This window comes from Hypanus sabinus, chromosome 19, assembly GCF_030144855.1.
Source record: "Hypanus sabinus isolate sHypSab1 chromosome 19, sHypSab1.hap1, whole genome shotgun sequence".
NCBI lineage: Eukaryota > Metazoa > Chordata > Chondrichthyes > Myliobatiformes > Dasyatidae > Hypanus > Hypanus sabinus.
The window spans coordinates 7491529-7513556 of record NC_082724.1 but is presented as its reverse complement, the minus strand read 5'-3'; the positions used below and the strand labels follow the sequence as shown (position 1 = coordinate 7513556).

The following is a 22028-nucleotide window of genomic DNA, read 5'->3' as shown; positions in this document are numbered from 1 at the left end:
GGAGAGTTAGTTAGTTAGAGAGAAAGTTAGAAGTTTATTCCTTGGAAGATAGAAGATTGAGAGAAGATTTGATAGTTATAAAAAATTAAGAGGGGTATAAATAGGGTAAATGCAAGCAAGATTTTTCCACTGAGGATTGGTGGGACTAAAACTAGAGGTCACGGATTAAGGATTAAGGGTGAAAGGTGAAAAGTTTAAGGGGAACATAAGGGTAAACTTTTTCACTCAAAAGGATGTGACAGTGTGGAATGAACTGCCAGCAGAGGTGCAGTAGGCGAACTTGATTTCAATGTTTAAGAGAAGTTTGGCTAAGTACATGGATGGTAGGGGTACAGAGCACTATGGTCCTGGTACATGTTGATTGGAATAGGCAGCTTAAATGCCTCGGGATGAGCTAGTTGGGCCGAAAGGCCTGTATCAGTGCTCTATGACTCACCAGTTACTCTTCCACGTGTGTCGGACATCGTGGTCCGTGATCTGGTGCTTGTCCGCCTGTTCATCCAGGAAGTCAAACATATACTTGATTGCAAGAGGGAGGGCACTGCCCCTGTGTGCTGTGCTGAATATCGTCTCAAAGAGATCATCCACAAACTTCTGCAGGGTTCCCTGAGAGAACAAAGACACTCAAAAGTCAATGCACAACAAACTCTCTTCAACCATCTCCCCACAACTCCTGGGGAAGGGACTTTCATTACTGCTATTAGGAAGGAGATACAGGAGCCTGAAGGTGCACACTCAATGTTTTGAGAACAGCCTCTTCCCGTCCGCCATCAGATTTCTGAAGAGTCGATGAACACAACCTTACTATTCCTCTTTTGCACTTTTATTTATTTTTCATAGTTTGCTAATTTATGTTTTTGCACTGTATTTCTGCCACAAAACAACAAATTTCACAACATATGTCAGTGATAATAAATCTGATTCTGTTCTTTAATGAACAGGATGGCAGGAAAATCCAACCATCTGGTGTTGGCCTTCAGATTTTGTTAACCAAGAGTTATGGAACTGATGTTGCTGGTTGAGTTTCACAGAATCATGGGGTGTTTGAAGAGATTTGGTTTGTCAACAAAGACACTCGCAAATCTCTACCTCGCAAATCTCTACAGGTGTACTGTGGAGAGCATGCTAACTGGCTGCATCACCGTCTGGTATGGTGGGGAGAGGGCAACTACTTAGAATCGAAAGAAGCTATAGAAAGTTGTAAACTTAGTCAGCTCCAACATGTAGTATCTAGGACACCATTAAGGAGTGAAGCCAGAAAAGGCAGTGTCCATCATTAAGGACCCCCATCACCCAAGTCATGCCTTCTTGTCATTGCTAACATTAGGGAGGAGGTAGCGAACAATTCAGGAACAGCTTCTATCCTTTAGAGATCAGATTTCTGAATGGACATTAAACCCATCAACAATACCTCACTACCTTTTTATATATATGTATAGTGCCTATAAACAGTATTCACCGCCCCTTGGAAGTTTTCATGTTTTATTGTTCTACATCATTGAATCACAGTGGATTTAATTTGGCTTTTTTAACACTGATCAACAGAAAAAGACTCCTTCATGCCAAAGAGAAAACAGATCTCTGCAAAGTGATCTAAATTATAAACAGAAAACACAAAATAATTGATTAAGTATTCACTACTTTTAATATGACACATCTAATCATCTCTGGTGCAGCCAATTGGTTTCAGAAGCCACATGATTAGTTAAATGGAGATCACCATGTGCAGTCAAGGTGTTTCAATTGATTGTAGTAAAAATACACCTGTATCTGGAAGGTCCAACTGTGGTCAGACAGTATCCTGACAAAAACTACACCATGAATTCAGAAGAACACTCCAAGAAACTCCGTGAAAAGATTATTGAAAAGCACGTCAGGAGATGGATACAAGAAAATTTCCAAGCAACTGAATATCCCTTGGAGTACAGTTAAATCAATCATCAAGAAATGGAAAGAATATGGCACAGCTGTAAATCTGCCTAGAGCAGGCCGTCCTCACAAACTGAGTGACCGTGCAAGAAGGGGACTAATGAGGGAGGCCACCAAGAGACCTATGACAACTCTGGAGGAGTTACAAGCTTCAGTGGCTGAGATGGGAGAGACTGTGCATACAACAACTGTTGCCCAGGTGCTTCACCAGTCGCAGCTTTATGGAAGAGCAATGAAGGGAAATCCACTGATGAAAAGAAACTCACATGAAATCCAGGCAAAATGCTGGAGGAGCTCAGCAGGTCAGGCATCACCTATGGAAAAGAGTATAGTTGACATTTCAGGCCAAGAGCCTTCAGCAGGACTGGAGAAAAAAAGATGAGAAATAGATTTAAAAAGGTGGGGGGGGGGGGGGAGGGGAGAAACAAAAGGTGAAAGATGAAACCAGAGGGGGAGGGGTGAAGTAAAGAGCAGGGAAGTTGATTTGGTTAAAGAGATTTAAGGCTACAGAAGGGGGAACTAAAAAGGAGAGGATAGAAGGCCATAGAAGAACGAACAGGGGAGAGGGGCACTAGAGGGAAGCGCCGGGCAGGCAAGGAGAGAGGTGAGTGAAGATGACGGGGATGGGGAATGCTGAAGGAGGGGAAAGGGCATTACCTGAAATTCGGAAAGTCAATGTTCATGCCATCAGGTTGGAGGCTACCCAGACGGAATATAAGGTGCTGTTCCTCCAACCAGAGAGTGACCTCATCAACCAAAGAGGAGGCCATGGATTGACATATCGGAATGGGAATGGGAAGTGGAATTAAAATAGGTGGCCACTGGTGTGATGGTATCACATGTCACGCGTAAGAACGAGATTGGACGGAGCTATGAGCATGCGCAGAACTGACAGAACGATAAAGAAGCTTGTATGTTAAGACGTGGTTGCTGTTTGCTGTTAAATAGAAGTTCTAGTTTTAATTCTTCCAGAATAAGGTTTGTCCTTAGTAACCCACGGTACGTTTAAAGAACACAACAACTGGGAGATCCCGCTTCTTCTGTTGGACGGAGCATAGGTGCTCGGTGAAGTGGTCTCCCAATCTATGTCGGGTTTCACCGATATACAGGAAGCCACACCAGGAGCACCGGACACAGTATATGACTCCCAACTTCACGGGTGAAGTGTCGCCTCACCTGGAAAGACTGTTTCAGACCCTAAATGGTAGAGAGGGAGGAGGTGAAGGGACAGGTGTAGCATTTGTTCCATTTGCAAGGATAAGTTCCAGGAGGCAGATCAGTGGGGAGGGATGAATGGACAAGGGAGAGATCCCTGTGGAAAGCAGCAAGTGGGGAGGATGGGAGGGGAAGATGTGCTTGCTGGTGGAGTTCCTCCAGCATCATGTGTGTGTTGCTTGGATTTCCAGCAGCTGCAGATTTTCTCTCATTTTTCACAAGAAATCTAGGCGAGTGTTTGCCAGAAGGCATGTGGGAGACAGAAGTCAGCTGGAAGAGGTTCTGTGGTCTGATGGAAACAAAATTGAGCTTCTTTTGCTTTCAGACCAAATGCTATGTTTGACGTAAGCCAAATACCGCACATCATCAAAAATGCACCATCCCTGCCCTGAAGCACGGTGGTGGCTGCAACATGCTTTGGGGATGCTTCACTGCAGCAGGCCCTGGAAGGCTTGTGAAGGTAGAGGGTAAAATGAATGCAGCAAAATACAGGGAAACCCTGGAGGAGAACCCAATGCAGTCTTCAAGAGAACTGCGGCTTGGGAGATTTGTTTCCCGACAGGATAATGACTCCAAGCATAAAGCTAACGCTACACAAGAATGGCTTAAAACAACAAAGTTAATATCTTCGAGTGGCCAAGTTAGAGGCCATATCTCAATCCAATTGAGAATTTGTGGCTGGATTTGAAAGGGCTTTTCACTCACGATCCCCAAGCAATCTGACAGAGCTTGAGCAGTTTGTAAAGAAGAATGGGGAAAAATTGCAGTGTTCAGATGTGCAAAGCTGATAGAGACCTATAAACACAGACTCGAGGCTGTAATTGCTGCTGAAGGTGCATCTACTAAATACTGACTTGAAGAGGGTGAATACTTTTGCAAACCATTATTTGTGTTTTATATTTGAAATAAATTTAGATCACTTTGTAGAGATCTGTTTCACTTTGACACGAAGGAGTCTTTTTCTGTTGATCAGTATAAAAAAGCCAAATTAAATTCACTGAGATTGAATGTCGTAAAACAATAAAGCATGAATATTTCCAGGGGTGGTGGTGAATACTTTTGATTGTGTGTGTGTGTGTGTGTGTGTGTGTGTGCGTGCGTGCGTGCGTGTGTGTGTGTGTGTGTTTACTGTAATTCACAGGATTTTTTCTTTATTATCATGTATTGCATTGTGCACTGCCACAAAGACAACAAATTTCAGGACATATGCCGGAGATATTAAACCAGACTCTGATTTTGAAACAAGCCCTTTGGCCCATCAAGTCCATTCCAGTCACCAGTCACCCATTCTACTCTAACCCTACAGTAATCGCAGTCTTACTTTTCCACACATTCTTATTAAGACCATAAGACTTAGGAGTAGACTTAGGCCATTCAGCCCTTCGAGTCTGCACCGCCATTCCACCACGGCTGATCCCAGATCCCACTCAACCGCATACACCTACCTTCTTACCATATCCTTTGATACGCTGACTGATCAGGAACCGATTGACTGCCCCCTGGTTCTACCACACACTGTGGGCCAATTAACCTACAAACCAGCAAGCCTTTGGGATGTGGAATGAAATTGGAGCACCCGGAGTGTAATCTACCCAGTCATGAGTTAATATGCAAATTCGTCAGATAGTACCAGGCTGGGATTGAACCTCCAGTGTAAAAAGCTGCTCCAAGACTTGTGCTTTGAAGTTTCTGGTTTGACCTGTAACCTCTTCTCCACTCTCTCTACAGAAATAATTCTCTTCCTCTCTGTTACCAACTGGAGCAGGGGCAGGGGTCCCCAAACATCTTATGCCTTGGGACCCTCAGTGAGGGATACATGGACCTCAGGCTGGGAAGCCCTGAACCAGAGAATGACCTGGGTTTCCCCCCAGCGAGTCGGTAACATCTTGCAGGAGCCAGATTCAGTGACGAGCACCCAACTGGGGGCCAGCCAGCCACTACAAGTGAGAGCACGATCCTTCACAGGTCATCAGGGCTGGTAGCGACAGGACTGAAGGCCAGGTTGGCTGGCAGAGTCGCCAAGCTGAGCGTGAAAAGCCTTGGAACTGACGTGAGAAGGATGTAACGTTGGATGGTGACTGTTTGTGTCGTCCTGCTGAATATAGTGGGCACGCTATTTTGGCACCAGAATGTGTGGCCACACTTGTGGGCTGCCCCCAGCACCCATCCTCAAACGGTGTTGGTTGTAAATGCAAACACCACATTTAACTATGTTTTGATGTACTGTAGATGTCATAAATGAAATAACAAATCTAAATCTGAATCTAATGCTTGCAGGTTCCCCGCATACACAGCCAAAATGAAGCTGTACACAAGAGGCTGCAGATAGTCGTGGGCACAGCCCTCCCCAACACTGACAGCTGTGCACGACTTCTTGCACTACTATGGACTTGTGTGTGCTTTTTTCCGGAGTTTCATTCATTTGTACTCAAAATACAAGCTAACATCACAGATTATTTCCTCAAAGTAAGTTGCCGTCTTTCTTTTCTGGTATCTGGTACGCACACAGAGAAACTCATACACACACACTCGCACACAAAAACTCACACACACATATACACGCACCCTCTTGCATGCATACACATGAATATGCGCACATGCATTCATCTGCCTGCAGAAACGTACACAAGTGCACACATTTGCAATACCGACGCATGCAATACACACTCACACCCCTCCCCCCAATTAAAGGGGCACCACTACCCATTCCATGTAGCACCATTTCACCCCACGAGGCACATTTACACTGTGCCCACATCTCAAATCCACCCCCCTCAAGGACGTGAAAGCACCGAATCGGGACCAGTTCGACATGACCTACCTTGGTAGCGAGCAGGCGGGTAAGGTAGATTTCGGACACCATCTTGCTGCCGCGGTCTCCTTCCCTCTGGTCCATATGGTCGTGGTTCTTGACCAGATGCCAGAGCTTGGTGCCGCTCTCCAGGTCAGGTGTGATCATCGGCGTCCGAGAGCGGAGGCTGTCGGGACTGCTCGCCGTTCTCAGCATGCTCTCTGCAAGTGGCGGGGCAGACACATGCTCAGTAACACGGCAGGGCCAAGCAGAAAGTCGGCAACTGTACGGACAGCGTGGGCTCGGTACGTCACCAAAGGCTCTTGCAAATTTCTACAGAGGTACACACCGTGGAGAGCATTCTAACTGGTCTCATCACCGTCTGAGAGGGAGGGGCTGCTGCAGAGGATCAGAAAAAGCTGCAAATGTAGCCAGCTCCATCATGGGTACCTGGCTCCCCAGCACCGAGGACTGCTTCAAAAGACGATGACTCAAAAAGTCAGCGCCCTGTCATTAGGGACCCCCATCACCCAGGACATGCCCTCTTCTCATTGCTGCCATCAGGGAGGAAGTAATGATCCATGAACACTACCTTGCTATTCCTCTTTTACTGACTATTTATTTTATAATTTACAGCAAAGTTATGTCTTTGCACTGTACTGTTGCTGCAAAACAAAAAACTTCCTGGCAAATGCACTACTGTGCAAACGTCGTACCACATCTATATAGCTGGGGTGCCTAAGACTTTTGCACAGTACTGTAGTAATTTCATGTATTGCACTGTATTGCTGCCACAAAAAACGAATTTCATGACATGTGTGAGTGATGATAAACCTGATTCTGATCTGGGTCCCTACTGTGGACTGAGAATGGGAAGGGGGCAGGGAGAGGAATCATGATTGGGAAGTGGGGAAGGGAGAGGGGAGGGAGCAGGAAGCACCAGAAAGACACTTTAGTAAATTCGACTGTTTGGAATGAAATGACCCTATCTGGTGTCTCAGGGCTGGATGTGTCTGTACTCGTACCACCCCCGGCACTGGCACTCCTTCTCTGCCACGTGTTCCACACCCCTCCCACCGCACTCCCCCCTCGCCATTCCCAACTTTTGCACAGTAATGATAATAAATCTCATTCTGATTCACAACACGTGAATATGTTTGTAAATGCATCCATTAAGCCATTTGGTCTCACCCTACCAGACGTATTCCCTTTATTCTTCCTTTTCCTCCCTGACCTTCCCTGCCACTGAAAACAAACGTGTTTCTTCTCTCATTCCGAGTTTTCACAAAGGGTCTCAAAACTGAAATACTAACCGTCTCACCTCCCACCAATGCTGTCTGAGACACTGTGTCTCTGGCATATTCGGCTTTGATTTCAATGATTAAATAAATTTGTCACCAAAGCACATTTAACTTACTAACGTTCATTGGAGAGTGAAAGCTACCAGTTTACCTGCTCCATGTGTGACTCCAGAACCAACAACATAAAGAATGAGTCCAGACCCAACAACATAATGGAGTTCACTCCAGACCCAACAACACAATGGAGTTCACTCCAGACCCAACAACACAATGGAAGTGACTCCAGACCCAACAACACAATGGAGTTCACTCCAGACCCAACAACACAATGGAGTCAATGGAGTTAACTCCAGACCCAACAACACAATGGAGTTGACTCCAGACCCAACAACACAAAGGGGTCAATGGAGTTCACTCCAGACCCAACAACACAATGGAGTTCATTCCAGACCCAACAACACAATGGAGTTCCCTCCAGACCCAACAACACAATGGAAGTGACTCCAGACCCAACAACACAATGGAGTTGAGACCAGACCCAACAACACAATGGAGTTCACTCCAGACCCAACAACACAATGGAGTTGAGACCAGACCCAACAACACAATGGAGTTGAGACCAGACCCAACAACACAATGGAGTTCACTCCAGACCCAACAACACAATGGAGTTCACTCCAGACCCAACAACACAATGGAGTCAATGGAGTTAACTCCAGACCCAACAACACAATGGAGTTGACTCCAGACCCAACAACACAAAGGGGTCAATGGAGTTCACTCCAGACCCAACAACACAATGGAGTTCATTCCAGACCCAACAACACAATGGAGTTCCCTCCAGACCCAACAACACAATGGAAGTGACTCCAGACCCAACAACACAATGGAGTTGAGACCAGACCCAACAACACAATGGAGTTCACACCAGACCCAACAACACAATGGAGTTGAGACCAGACCCAACAACACAATGGAGTTGAGACCAGACCCAACAACACAATGGAGTTCACTCCAGACCCAACAACACAATGGAGTTCACTCCAGACCCAACAACACAATGGAGTCAATGGAGTTAACTCCAGACCCAACAACACAATGGAGTTGACTCCAGACCCAACAACACAATGGAGTTCCCTCCAGACCCAACAACACAATGGAAGTGACTCCAGACCCAACAACACAATGGAAGTGACTCCAGACCCAACAACACAATGGAGTTGACTCCAGACCCAACAACACAATGGAAGTGACTCCAGACCCAACAACACAATGGAGGTGACTCCAGACCCAACAACACAATGGAGTTAACTCCAGACCCAACAACACAATGGAAGTGACTCCAGACCCAACAACACAATGGAGTTGACTCCAGACCCAATAACACAATGGAGTTCACTCCAGACCCAACAACACAATGGAAGTGACTCCAGACCCAACAACACAATGGAGTTCACTCCAGACCCAACAACACAATGGAGGTGACTCCAGACCCAACAACACAATGGAAGTGACTCCAGACCCAACAACACAATGGAGTTCACTCCAGACCCAACAACACAATGGAGGTGACTCCAGACCCAACAACACAATGGAAGTGACTCCAGACCCAACAACACAATGGAAGTGACTCCAGACCCAACAACACAATGGAGTTCACTCCAGACCCAACAACACAATGGAGGTGACTCCAGACCCAAAAACACAATGGAAGTGACTCCAGACCCAACAACACAATGGAGTTCACTCCAGACCCAACAACACAATGGAGGTGACTCCAGACCCAACAACACAATGGAGTTAACTCCAGACCCAACAACACAATGGAGTTCACTCCAGACCCAACAACACAATGGAGTTCACTCCAGACCCAACAACACAATGGAGTTCACTCCAGACCCAACAACACAATGGAAGTGACTCCAGACCCAACAACACAATGGAAGTGACTCCAGACCCAACAACACAATGGAGTTAACTCCAGACCCAACAACACAATGGAAGTGACTCCAGACCCAACAACACAATGGAGTTCACTCCAGACCCAACAACACAATGGAGTTCACTCCAGACCCAACAACACAATGGAGTCAATGGAGTTGACTCCAGACCCAACAACACAATGGGGTCAATGGAGTTGACTCCAGACCCAACAACACAATGGAGTTCACTCCAGACCCAACAACACAATGGAGTTGACCCCAGACCCAACAACACAATGGAAGTGACTCCAGACCCAACAACACAATGGAGTTCACTCCAGACCCAACAACACAATGGAGTTGACCCCAGACCCAACAACACAATGGAAGTGACTCCAGACCCAACAACACAATGGAAGTGACTCCAGACCCAACAACACAATGGAGTTGAGACCAGACCCAACAACACAATGGAAGTGACTCCAGACCCAACAACACAATGGAGGTGACTCCAGACCCAACAACACAATGGAGTTGAGACCAGACCCAACAACACAATGGAGTTGACTCCTGACCCAACAACACAATGGAGTTCACTCCAGACCCAACAACACAATGGAGTTGAGACCAGACCCAACAACACAATGGAGTTGAGACCAGACCCAACAACATAGTGGAGTTGATTCCAGACCCAACAACACAATGGAGGTGACTCCAGTCAACCAAAACAAACATCAAAGTTGAAGCCATTAACCCATTGTTTCCCTGGACTGAATAACTCCAAAGGATCTCCCATTCTCCAGGAAGCTGCATTCAAAAGAGTTAAGGTGCAGTTCGAGAGACTGGACTTACCATAGCGACTGAGAGACTTGGTGAAGGTGGAAGAATTGGATATATTATATGCTGAGGTCTGTTTCGGTACAAGTGCTATCAATGATCCATCTGTGACCTGAGGGGTGAGAATCCATGGAAAAGGCAATCAGAAAGGACGCTGGGCAAGAGGGTCTGGGATGAGGGTTATGGGTAGATAGTTACATTAGCAACACACACAAAATGTTGGTGAACCTCAGCAGGTCAGGCGGCATCTGTGGAAATGAATAAACAGTTGATGCTTTGGGCCAAAACTGAGATGGGGGTGGGGCGGGGGGAAGATGCCAGAATAAAAAGGTGGTGTGGAGGAGGGGAGGAGGCTAGCTGGAAGGTGATAGGTGAAGCCAGGTGGGAGGGAAAGGTCAAGAGCTGGAGAAGAAGGAATCTGATATGCAAGGAGAGTGGAAGTAGGGGGAGAGGACCCAGTGGGAAGTAATAGGCAGGTGGAAGAGGTAAATGGTCAGAGTGGGAAATAGAGGGGGAGACAAAAATTGTTTACCAGAAGGAGAAATTGATGGTTATGTGCCCCTTCCACAAATAACTGCACCACAAGCATTCATTTCAACCATCCCTGTGGTGTCAAGAATCCAATACTAAGCTCTGGTCACTCCCCAGTGCCACATTGATGTTACAGAAGTATTGACCTTGGACAGCCACAGTGTCCTTTCTCTTAGGGGCTTGAGAACTGCTGGAATTACCATTTTTTACTGGTGCACTACAGAGTGAATCCTATCCAAATGCATAAAAGCTTGGTACGGCAACCGTTCTGCCTGTGACTGGTAGAGTTGTGGACACAGCTCAGCACATCACTGGATCCAGCCTCTGCTCCATAGCTTGTCTGTACTTCTCATTGCCTCAGTAAAGCAGCCAGCCGCCCCGGACATTCTCTCTTCTACCCCCTCCCATCGGGCAGAAGTCACAAAAGCTGGAAAGCATGAACTACCAGCTCAAGGACAACTTCTGGCCCACTGCTGTAAGACAGTTGAATGGTTCCCTAGTAGAGTAAGATGGACTTTTGATCTCACTTTGTCGTAGCAGCTGGGGTCGGGGGGAAGGTAGGGGGAGTAGAGGGGACAAGCTCCCACTACCTATTAAATACTCCCAATGGCGTGCATCTCTGACAACCAAGCCCAGCTCCTGGCCTTCAGGTGTGGCTTAGCTACCGACAGCAGAAATGGCAAAGGTGGGTTACTGTAAACTTAAAACCAGTCTCCGCCATGGCTAGCAGCTCATCCAGGAGAAGGAAAATTCTGATCTCAAACTTCTTCTGCCTTGTGGCTATATGATGGGGAACACTTTCAGGATAAATCCTGAGGAAGAACCGGAGCTAGAGACCCTAAAAAAAGTCCTATTTTAAGTTCAACACTGCTGGCAAATCCCGCGACATCGCTGGTGCCAAACTATATTAGTCCCTGCCGTTCCTTTGGATTCATCGGCTGCGTGGGGAACCTGATGCATTGGCAACATCTCTGGTTGACGTTAACCAATGGAGGCCATCGTGACCTCACAATCTACCTCCTTTTGGCCTTGCACCTTACTGTCTAACTGCACTACACCTTCTCTGTCCTGCATTCTGTTATTGTCTTACACTGTGTAATAATCTAATCTGTATGAACAGCATACAAGACAAGCTTTTCACTGTGTCTCAGTACATGTGACAATAATAAACCAATTCCAATTCTCCACTCCAGATGAGAGGTGGGAGACAGATTGTTGAATACATTCAAGCGATGGAAGATGTTTGTTGGGTCGAGACCAACTGCTTCTCCTCACTTTACCAGTCATAGTCCATCCAAACTACAGATACTTAAAGTACTCTGTTAAGAGTTAATCCTCACTGCTCATAATTAGAAATAACGATCAGCTTTAGTTGCCACATGTACATTGAAACATTGAACCATACAGTCAATGATCAACACAATTTGAGGATGTGCTGGGGGCTGCCCACGAGTGCCACCCTGCTTCCGGCATCCCATGCGGAAGTTAGTAAGTTGTAGCATGCCCACAACTTACTAACCTGAACTGGTACGTCTTTGGAATGTGGGAGGCAATTGGAGCACCCGGAGGATTCCCATGCGGTCACGGGAAGAATGTACAATCGCCGTACTGACAGCAGTGGGAATTGAACCCTGATCAGTGATTGCCGGCACTGACCACTACGCTACAGCCCTGCCCTTCCTCTTACATGATGCAGGCGCAACACTCCCCGGGTCATGGTCAAGGGGCTCAGCTGACACACAGCTAGGGATGGACCAGGGTTGATCTCCTCAGCAGCGTACCTGGTAGTGTGCCAGAGTGTTGAGACGCTTCCAGTCATTATCGATCTTCGTTGTCACGTCTTCGTCCTGGAGAATTATCCGTGCTATCCTTCCCTGTCGCCATTCTGGGGGGGGGGAGGGGGAGTGTTGGAGAGAGGAGAGAAAATGTGATTGAAGCGTAGCAGAGTTTCAAGGGGAGCCTCCTTGAAGTCAGAGTGATGAGTATATGCCCCTTTGTGGCCCCGTCCAAGGTGATGCTCTCAACAGTGTGGAGGGGCGGGGCTGGTCAGCTATTTGACTGCAGGGGCTTCACACCTAAATCTCACCGGGAAAATTAATTTTATTTCTTATTTAGACACAGCACGGTAACAAACCCTTCTGGCTAACAATCCCATGGTGCTCGATTAAACCCACGTGGCCACTGACCTGTACACCTTTGGAAGGTGGAGCTCCTGGAGGAAACCCAGGGCGTCACTGGGAGACGTCTCAACTGACAGCAAAGAGAATTGAACCTGGGTTGCTGGTGCTGTAAAGGGTTACGCTAACCACAACGCTACTGTGCTGCCTGCAATGTACAGGGTACACTTCCTCCCAGTAGGGGCAGGGTGCACCTGTAAGGACAGGAACCAGAGCAGCAACATCTTTCACCTGGGGGTGATCAGTACATGGAACGATCGACCAGACCGAGTGGTACGTTAACAACCTTTAAGAGGTACTCGGATAGGCACACAGATAGCAATGGTTTAGACTCTAAACTTTAGAAAGATTAGGGAAAATGGGACACCAATAATATATTAATAATTATTTATAGAGCACTTTTCATTGACAATGTAGTTCAAAGTGTTTTACAATGGAATAAAATGCAAACCTGAAAATAAACCAACAGTGAAAACCAAAAAGAAGTTAGTTAAAAGCAAATTTAAATAGGTTTTGAGCTGGCATTTAAGTTTTTTTATTGATATGCAGTGCAGAATTGGCCCTTCTGACCCATTGAGCCACACTGCCCAGCAAACTCCCAACTTAATCCCAGCCTAACCACAATGGCCAATTAACCTACCAGCCGGCAGGTCTTTGGACTGTGGGGGGGGAACCGGAGCCCCTGGAGGAAACCCACGCCGTCACAGGGAAAATGTGGCAGCTGCGGGAAATGAACCCAGTCACTTCAACACACACAAGCAAGCTGGATGAACTCAGCAGGTCGGGCAGTGTCCGTTGAAAATTAAATGACAGCTTAAATGCCAGCATTAAATGCAGCATCCATTCATTTTCAACGGATGCTGCCCGACCTGCTGACTTCATCCAGCTTGCTTGTGTGTGTTGATTTGACCACATATCTGCAGTGCACTTTGTGTTGAACCCAGTCACTTGTTCTGTAAAGAGTTCTGCTAAACGCCACGCTACCATGCCATTAAAGGTTTCAACTGATGTGTCAAATGACACGTTGGTCAGCATAGACTAGTTGGGCCGAAAGGCCTGTTGCCACCTGGTTGACTTCATGACTCTATGACAATAGATACCAGCATTGTCAGTGAAATTCTGCAGATGCTGAAAATCCAGAGTAACACACAAAATGCTAAAGGAACTCAGCAGGTCAGGCAGCAACTCTGGAGAGGAATAAAGAGTCGACGTTCTGGGCTGAGACCCTTCTTCAATGATTGCCAGTGATGTTCGTGTGCAACAACTAATGCATTGATAAGCCGGACCAGATACAAAACGAGCCCTACCGAGGTCCATGTCCGCTGCCTTGGGTCGCTGAGAGTACGGGACGCCCTTGTAGCAGGCGTCCAGTAACTTGTCCTTCACCTGCGTGACCGTGTCACAGTTCAGCACCTTGACTGGGATCTCAGGGGCATTCTCGTTGTCTGGGTTCACACAATTCAGGGTCTGTCAGAGAGAGAGGAGAGGAGGTTAGAGCACTGTTGCACAGACTGAGAGCAGTGTGACTGAACTCGTTATCCTACCCTGTGTATGCACCACCAATGCCAGCATAGGCTGCCCTGAGGTTACTAACACCCACACCCCGAAATTTGTAACAAGAAAGAAAACTGGCACATCCTTGTTGACCCTGACCAATTTTAACGATACAGCATAGACTTTGTGGATGCTTCACGGCTTGGCATGGAAGCTGCTCTGCCAGTGACTGCAAGGAACTGCAGAACGTTGTGGACATGGTTCAGCGCATCACAAGAACCATCTTCATTTCTAAGCTTCGTATTGCCAGCATAGTCAAGAACCCCACCCACCCTGGGCATTCTCTTCTCTCCCTCTCCTCAGACAGAAGATACGAAAAGCCTGCACACACGTTCCACCAGCCTGAAGGACAGCTTCTATCCCACTGTTACTGGACCCTTGAACGGACTTCTTGTACAATAAGATGGAGTCCTGGCTTCAATATCCACCTCGTTAGGATCTTGCATTTTATCAGTTACCTGTATTGAACTTCCTCTGTAGCTTTTACACTTTATTTGGCTTTGTTACTATTTTACCTTGTTCTCCCTCAATACACTATGTAACGATTTGATCTGCATGAACAGTATGCAAGACAAGCTTTTCATAGTACATGTGGTAACAATAATAATAATTATAAACCAATACAAACTCCCATAGTATAATTAAATTCAAATGTCTGATGTACGTTATGGGTGAAAGGTAGAATATTTAATGGGAACATGAAGGGGGATTTCTCCACTCAGAGGGTGGTGAGTGTGTGGAATAAGCTGCCAGCAGAAGTGGTTCAATTGCAACATTTAAAAGAATTGCAGATAGGGCCATGGATGGGAGGCTGATGGGGGGCTTAGGTCAGGGGTTTTTAACCTTTTTTTATGCCATGGACCCTTTCCCAGAGTAACACATTTAAATATATAAGATTAAAAAAGAATCCAATTATATTGAAATGGTTTTCAAAATATTTTAAAATATCAGATTTGTAATATACCAATATATGCGCTTCTTTACTAACACATTAAATAACAAGACTATACATTTAAAATACAGGCAAGTTAAAATTAAATTTTATTTTTTAAAGTGTGAAGGCTGTTGCTTAGCTTGAATGAGAACATTAAACTGTGTGCTGGTATTTGACAAAGCAACACACGTCATGTTGGACCCAATCGCAAAGGATGTCTGACTATGGAGGCCAGCTATGTCACACGAACATCTGCAGACAGGAACACTGCGATCACCTTCAACCCAGCAGTGGATCTAATAACTACCGTAATATTGAAGTAGTGAAGAGCATCCTGTAAACAATACTTTGACATATTTGTATCTACTGCAACATGATATGTGATTTCTATTGGTGATAAAGTCATGTTTGTTGCATACATGCAAAATTGAAGGAAATCCTAAACTGCAGATCAAGGTTAGTGAAAATAAAGATATACATTTTTTCCCATCCAAGTTTTCGGATGCCCTGGAATTTATCCATGGACACCTCGGAATTTCGGGACACCCTGTTAAGAAACTCTGGTTAAGGTGCAAGTAGATGGGAGCAGGAAGAAGACCAGGTTAGCATGGGCTAGATGGACAGAAGGGTTTGCCTGTGCTGTAATGATTTGCTGGTGTCCATTCCTACAGAAGACAAAACCAGTTTGCTCTTCCTCTATAGTTTTAGAAACTGTTCTTTCCCCACCATTGAGGATGTCTACAAAATGTGATGTTTCAGGAAGGCAATATCCATCTCTAAGGACCCGCACCATACCCTTATCCTCAATGCGGCCATCAGGTGGGAGGTACAGGAGCCTGAAGACCCTCAAGATTCTTCCCCACTGCCATCAGATTCTTGAACCAAGCTAAAAAATAATCCTGAACAACACACAAAATGCTGGAGGAACTCAGCAGGTCAGGCAGCATCTATGGAAAAGAGTAAACAGTCGATGTTTCAGGCCGAGACCCTTCATTAGGTCCTGAAGAAGGGCCTCAGCTTGAAACATCAATTGTCTGCACTTTTCCACAGATGCTGCCTGGCTTGCTGAGTTCCTCCAGCATTTTGTGGGCGTTGCTTTAGATTTCAATCACCTGCAGACTTTCTCATGTTTGTAAGAAACCCGAATTTCACCTTGCACTGTGTTCAACGTGCACCAATGTTGCAACATTTATCTTTGTTTCATTTTGTCCTCCAAGTTATGCATAATTTACGTTAATTTAAGTTCATATTAATTTGTTTGTCATGCTTGTAATGCACAGTACAGCTGCTGTAAGAACCTGATTTCCATAGCATTTGTACCTGGGTAGGAATATCCATGACCATAACCTTGAACTGTATCGATGTGGCTATATCAGGGGTTTGAGAAGATCTGGCACGTCACCAAAAGCACGCGCAAATTTCTACAGATGTACCGTGGAGAGCATTCTAACCGGCTGCACTGCCATCTGGGGCAGGGGAGAGGGGGTGTGGATCAAAATAATCTGCAGAAAGTTATAAACTTAGTGGGCTCCATCATGGATATTAGCCTCCATAGTATCCAGGACATCTTCAAGGAGTGATGCCTCAAAAAGGCAGCATCCATCGTTAAGGACCTCCATCACCCAGGTCATGCCTTATTCTCAGTGTCACCATCAGGGAGGAGGTACAGGAGCCTGAAGGCACACACTCAGTGATTCAGGAAAGAGCTTCTTCCCCTCTGCCATCTGATTTCTGAATGGACATTGAATCCTCACTACTTTTTTATTTCTATTTTTTGCACTGTTTATTTAATTTAACTGTTTAATATATATACTTACTGTAATTCAGTGTTTTTTTTATTATGTATTGCAATGTACTGCTGCCACAAAGACAACATATGCCCGTGATATTAAACCTGATTCTGATTATCAACATTATGTGTTTTTAACCCTCCCATCCATGCACCTATCTGAAATTCTGTTAATTGTTACAACTGAACCCACATCCCCCACTTCCACTGACAGCTCACTCCACACTCTCACCACCCTCTGAGTGGAGAATTTCTCCTTCAGATCTTTAGCCAGAGAATGGTGAATCTGTGGAATTTGTTGCCACAGGCAGCTGTGGAGGCCAAGTCCTTATGTATACTTAAGACAGAGGTTGATAAGATTCTTGAATGGTCAGGGCATGATGGGATGCAGGGAGAAGGCAGGAGACTGGGGCTGACAGAGAAAATGGGTCAGCCATGAGAGAATGACGGAGCAGACTCGATGGGCCAAATGGCCTAATTCTGCTCCTATATCTTATGGTCTTATTACCCTTAGATATTTCACCTTTCACCCTTATCTTATGTATGTACTGTGCATCCGGCATTTGAGTTTAATGCTACTCTAGGACTATTATTATTATTATTATTATTATTAATAATAATAATAATAATAATAATAATAATAATAATAATAATAATAATAATTATTATTATTATTATTATTATTATTATTATTATTATTATTATTATCATGTCTCAAGATACAAGTGAAAAGCTTATCTTGCATACTGTTCATGTAGATCAATACATTGGAGGTATGGTTACTGTATCAAGTGATTTTTGAGTATTTTCCAACTTGCAGACTTCAGAAGGCTGTAAAAATGGAATCTGTTTGTTACTTGCTCTCGGGTCCAACAAATCATTAACGTGTAAAGCCCTGGTTAAGATTTTGACTGCTATGCTGGATGTATTTAATTTTAGCAGTTCTGTAAGAGCAGTCTGTTCTGCTTTCAGCCTGTATGGGTTTGAGCTCAAGGTAAGTGGCTATGTTATTTAACTTGGGAATGTTGTGTCTGCCAATCAGGATGGCGGAATTGGGAGAAGGTTCGAGAGAGGTTTTTGTGACGGACATCGGCGTGGGTCGAGGTCCTTTTGGCGGGGGCTGGGAGAAGACAGGAGGGATGACAGCCAAGGAGGCCGTCCCTGCTGCACAAGGTGCTCTGTGCAGTTGAATGGCTTCAGGGAGGAAGGACCAGTACCCCCGAGGGATCGCCCGTCACTTCCAGATGGGTTTCGAGCAACATTTGGAAGATGGTGTGTACTTTCGTGCAGACCGTGGGTTCAATGCGTGAGTTAAAGACAACTTCAAGATAAGCTCCAACTTATGTGTGCCTTTGGATTGCGTTACCTGTAATGGGCCCTTTTTATTCAATAAAGCTAATATTTATAAATACTCTTTCTTTATAATTGTACGCAGTGTGCAAGCTGTTATTTCTTGCCGACGGCTAATTGCATGGGGGCAGCATTTACACAGTATTCACTCAGATCAGGGTTTGGGTAGTTGAAACATCCCAACTTCCCTGTTTTGGTGGGACCCAAGTCATACCGACCCTAGGGGTATGGAGTTTGGGGGGGGTGGGGTTCTCACCGTTGAGTCCAGTGGCTGTCAGCGAGGGGCTAACGAGCTGCGTCTCTAGAGATGCCGGTAAAAAGGGGTTTTTCACACAGATGAGATCCTGCAGGTGCTGGAAATCCAGAGTAGCACACACAAAATGCAGGAGGTCAGGCAGCATCTATGGAAATGAATAAACAGTGGATGTTTCCAGATCATCGGGACTAGAAGGGAAAGAGAAGGAGCCAGAATAAGAAATGGGGAGAATTATTGCATGGCGGGTGATGGGTGAGAATGGGTAAAGGGGGTGGGGGGTGACAGACAGGGAAGCAGAAGTGAGAAGTTGAGAGGTAGAAAATGTAAGGAATCTAATCGGGGAGGAGAATGGACCATGGGAGAAAAGGAAGGTGGTGGGGCACCAGAGGGAGGTGAGGACAGATGAGGAGAAGAGAAGGGGAGCCTGAATCCTTCTCTGGCTTTCCCCCCCCCTTTGTTTCCAGTCCTGATGAAGGGCTGTGATGTGATTTATTTTCTTCCATAGATACCTAACCTGCTGAGCTCCTCCAGCATTCTGTGTGTGTTATCCTCCTGCTCTTATCAGAATCAGTTTGATTATCACCGACACATATTTGTTGTCCTTTGTGGCACCAGTACAGTGCAAAGACGTAAAAATTACCATAAATAACAAAAATAGTTGAAGAATGTAAAAGAGGAAGAGCGAAGTGGTGTTCACAGGCTCGAGAACTGCTCAGAGATCTGATGACGGCGGGGAGGAAGCTGTTCCTAAATCACTGACTGTGTGTTTCCAGGCTCCTGTGCCTCCTCCATCATGGTAGTAATGAGGAGAGGGCAGGTCCTGGATGGTGAGGGGGTCCTCTGTGATGGATGCTGCCTCACGTACACGTTGGCAGCCGCAGTTCCTGCATTTCAAAACGGCTCCGGGGTCTCCGCAGGATGTAAAAGATGCTTCAATCGCTTACGTGGCACAGCCTCGATATTTCACTGCAAGAAGTGGCAGTGTCTGAGGTTTTTATAGGAGGTGAAAGGCTCCACACCAGTGCAGGATGGCCACACGGTGAGGCTGTGATAGCACTGTCGAGGGAGACTCAGATGAGGTGTTCACTCCACACCCTTCAAAGTGAGAAAGAGGAGGAGGTGGCAGCGAGGGGGGGAAAGAGTCAGGGAGGCTGGGAACACATCAAAAATACTTGAGAGAGAAATATATTTTAAACAGCCATCGCAAGGCACAAAACAAATCTTTCACTGACAAGAGCGCTAATCACACCTTTTGCTGATATTATTGCACTGTTTAAAGGTTTGAGCATGGAATCCAAATTAAATATTTACCAAGTAACTGAGCAGTTACAAACTCGACATCTGTCACAATGCGAATGGTAACTTGGTGAAGAAAGAATTAATACATGGTTTACAAGTAAATTATTCCTTTAAGGCAAAAATTAAATGTAGTCAGGAGATGTGGCACAGCTGTTGCTATCAAAGGCAGTTATTGAGAGAATTAGATCTAAGGAATGGGGTTAGAATATCGCCAAAGAATGCAGCAAGGTAGAAGACTCGGAAAATTATGGTATTTGGCAAAGAAGCAACAAGATATTCAGAAGGAAAAGTAGAAATTGAGAGCAGGTCTGCAAGAAACATCCAAGGTCAGTAATAGCTCCAGAGACGCGTGTAAAAGATGAACGAAGTTAACATGGACATAGCATAATTCGGTCGGGTGCTTCATGTGTTTGTCCAAACATCTCTTGAGCATTGCTGTTGTATCTGCTCCCACCATGCGAGCGAGGGCATTTCTCTTTGGAGTGAAGGAGGATGAGGGGTGACTTTATAGAGGAGTGTGTGAGAGAGAGTAAGTGCACCCCTTAAGCTTACGCATGTGTATTTACACACACACACACACTCACACTCTGCTGTCATCGCGCTGAGCGTGTGCACTTCCATGTCTTCCCTGGTGTATCTGCATAACGGGTCGGCTTTACGGTGCCAATCCCACCATACATTTCCTTAGTAATGGGGACATGTCAATGTGCAGATATTGTTTGTATACTGTATTCAAGGCAGATACCATGCTTATTCTGTAATATAATTGTAACTACATTGTGGGGTGCATCATATCCTGATTCATGTGTAGACTGAAGTTAACTTTGTGGGTGATTAAAGGTGGTGCGACCTAGTGGTTAATAAATGGTGCTCATACTCTCAGTAGCGGAGAGACAGATAGAGTAAGCTACCGGGAGTTCACATTGGACAAAATAGTATGGAGCTATTTATTATGTTTTCTGGTAGATATCTTCTTGTAAATATTGGCAGTTTTCTTTCAGCTATTTTCGCTAATTTGTCTGGTTGATTTGTGACGTGTTTAATAAACACCCTTGCACTGTAGTGCGAAATTACTCCCACCATTTTTTTTCCTTTAGATTGTCATAACCCACAACCTAACGGTGTACAATATCATAAGAGGCTTAGATCGAGTGGATAGTCAGGGGATCCTTCCCAGGATGGAAACGGCTAATATGAGGGGGCATAATTTTAAGGTGGTAGGAGGGAAGTATACGGGCATGTCAGAGGTCAGCTTTTCACACAGAGAGTGGTGGGTGTGTGAAATGCCCTGCCAGGGTGGTGGTTGAGGCAGATGCATTAGGAATGTTTAAGAAACTCTTGGTTACATGGATAATAGGAAGGAATAGATTGATCTTAGAGTTAGTAAAGTTTCTAAGGTTGTTATAGCCAGGGGTGGTAGTGGAGCTCCCACTACCTATAAGGTGCTCCAAATGGCGTGCTTCTCTAACAGCCTCTGAGAACCAAGTCCAACTCTTGGCCTTCGCGTGTGGCTTAACTACTAGGCCCAGTGGAACTGTTAATACTGACAAGAGAAGGGGCAAAGGCAGATCACTGGTGCCTCAAAACCAGTTGCTTCGGGCAGGTGGGGCCCGTCAGCCTTAGATGGGAGTCCACCTAGGAGAAGGAAATCTGATTTGAAACCTCCGCTGCCTTGTGGCCATACCCAGCCATGGGAAAGGCTTCAGGAGTAAACTCCGAGGAAGAAATCTGGAGCCTGGGTCTCTAAGGCAGTTTGATGTTGTTTGCAACTTCACTCTGGCACCATCTGCGACAACACTGGTGCCAGGCTGCATCGGCCTTGTTCTTCCCTTGGACTGAATCAGTGAAGTGGAGAGGGGGAGCCTGTTGCTTCGGCAACAGCTGGTTCTTCAAATCTCCCCCCCCCCCTCCAGGCTTGCGCCCTGGAGAGGACACAGTCCACCAGAGGCACAAACCCATGATTCCCTGGGACTAAGGGCTGCCTCTGCCTGCTAGAGTTACTTATAAAATCAGCATAACAATGAGGTCTGTACTATGCTGCAATGTTCTAAGTTCTAAACGTAGGAGAAGCAGAGACAAAGGAGATATCCCATATTGTTCTATGTTCTATACGTATCATGTAGGTCACCAACAAACTAAGGCA

General features: G+C 45.7%; 1 protein-coding gene across 2 annotated transcripts in view; it reads right to left on the bottom strand.

The window, feature by feature from the left end:
* The window catches only part of LOC132377710 (plexin-A1-like), a 442266-nt gene that overhangs the window by 12407 nt on the left and 407831 nt on the right, over positions 1 to 22028 (bottom strand). For both annotated transcript variants that reach the window (XM_059943957.1, XM_059943956.1), the window contains exons 25-29: positions 14011 to 14170; positions 12308 to 12411; positions 10011 to 10107; positions 5966 to 6156; positions 437 to 606 (exon numbers count right to left, since the gene is read on the bottom strand). In XM_059943957.1, the coding sequence (XP_059799940.1) occupies positions 437 to 606; positions 5966 to 6156; positions 10011 to 10107; positions 12308 to 12411; positions 14011 to 14170 (722 nt within the window). The remainder of the gene's footprint in view (positions 1 to 436; positions 607 to 5965; positions 6157 to 10010; positions 10108 to 12307; positions 12412 to 14010; positions 14171 to 22028) is intronic.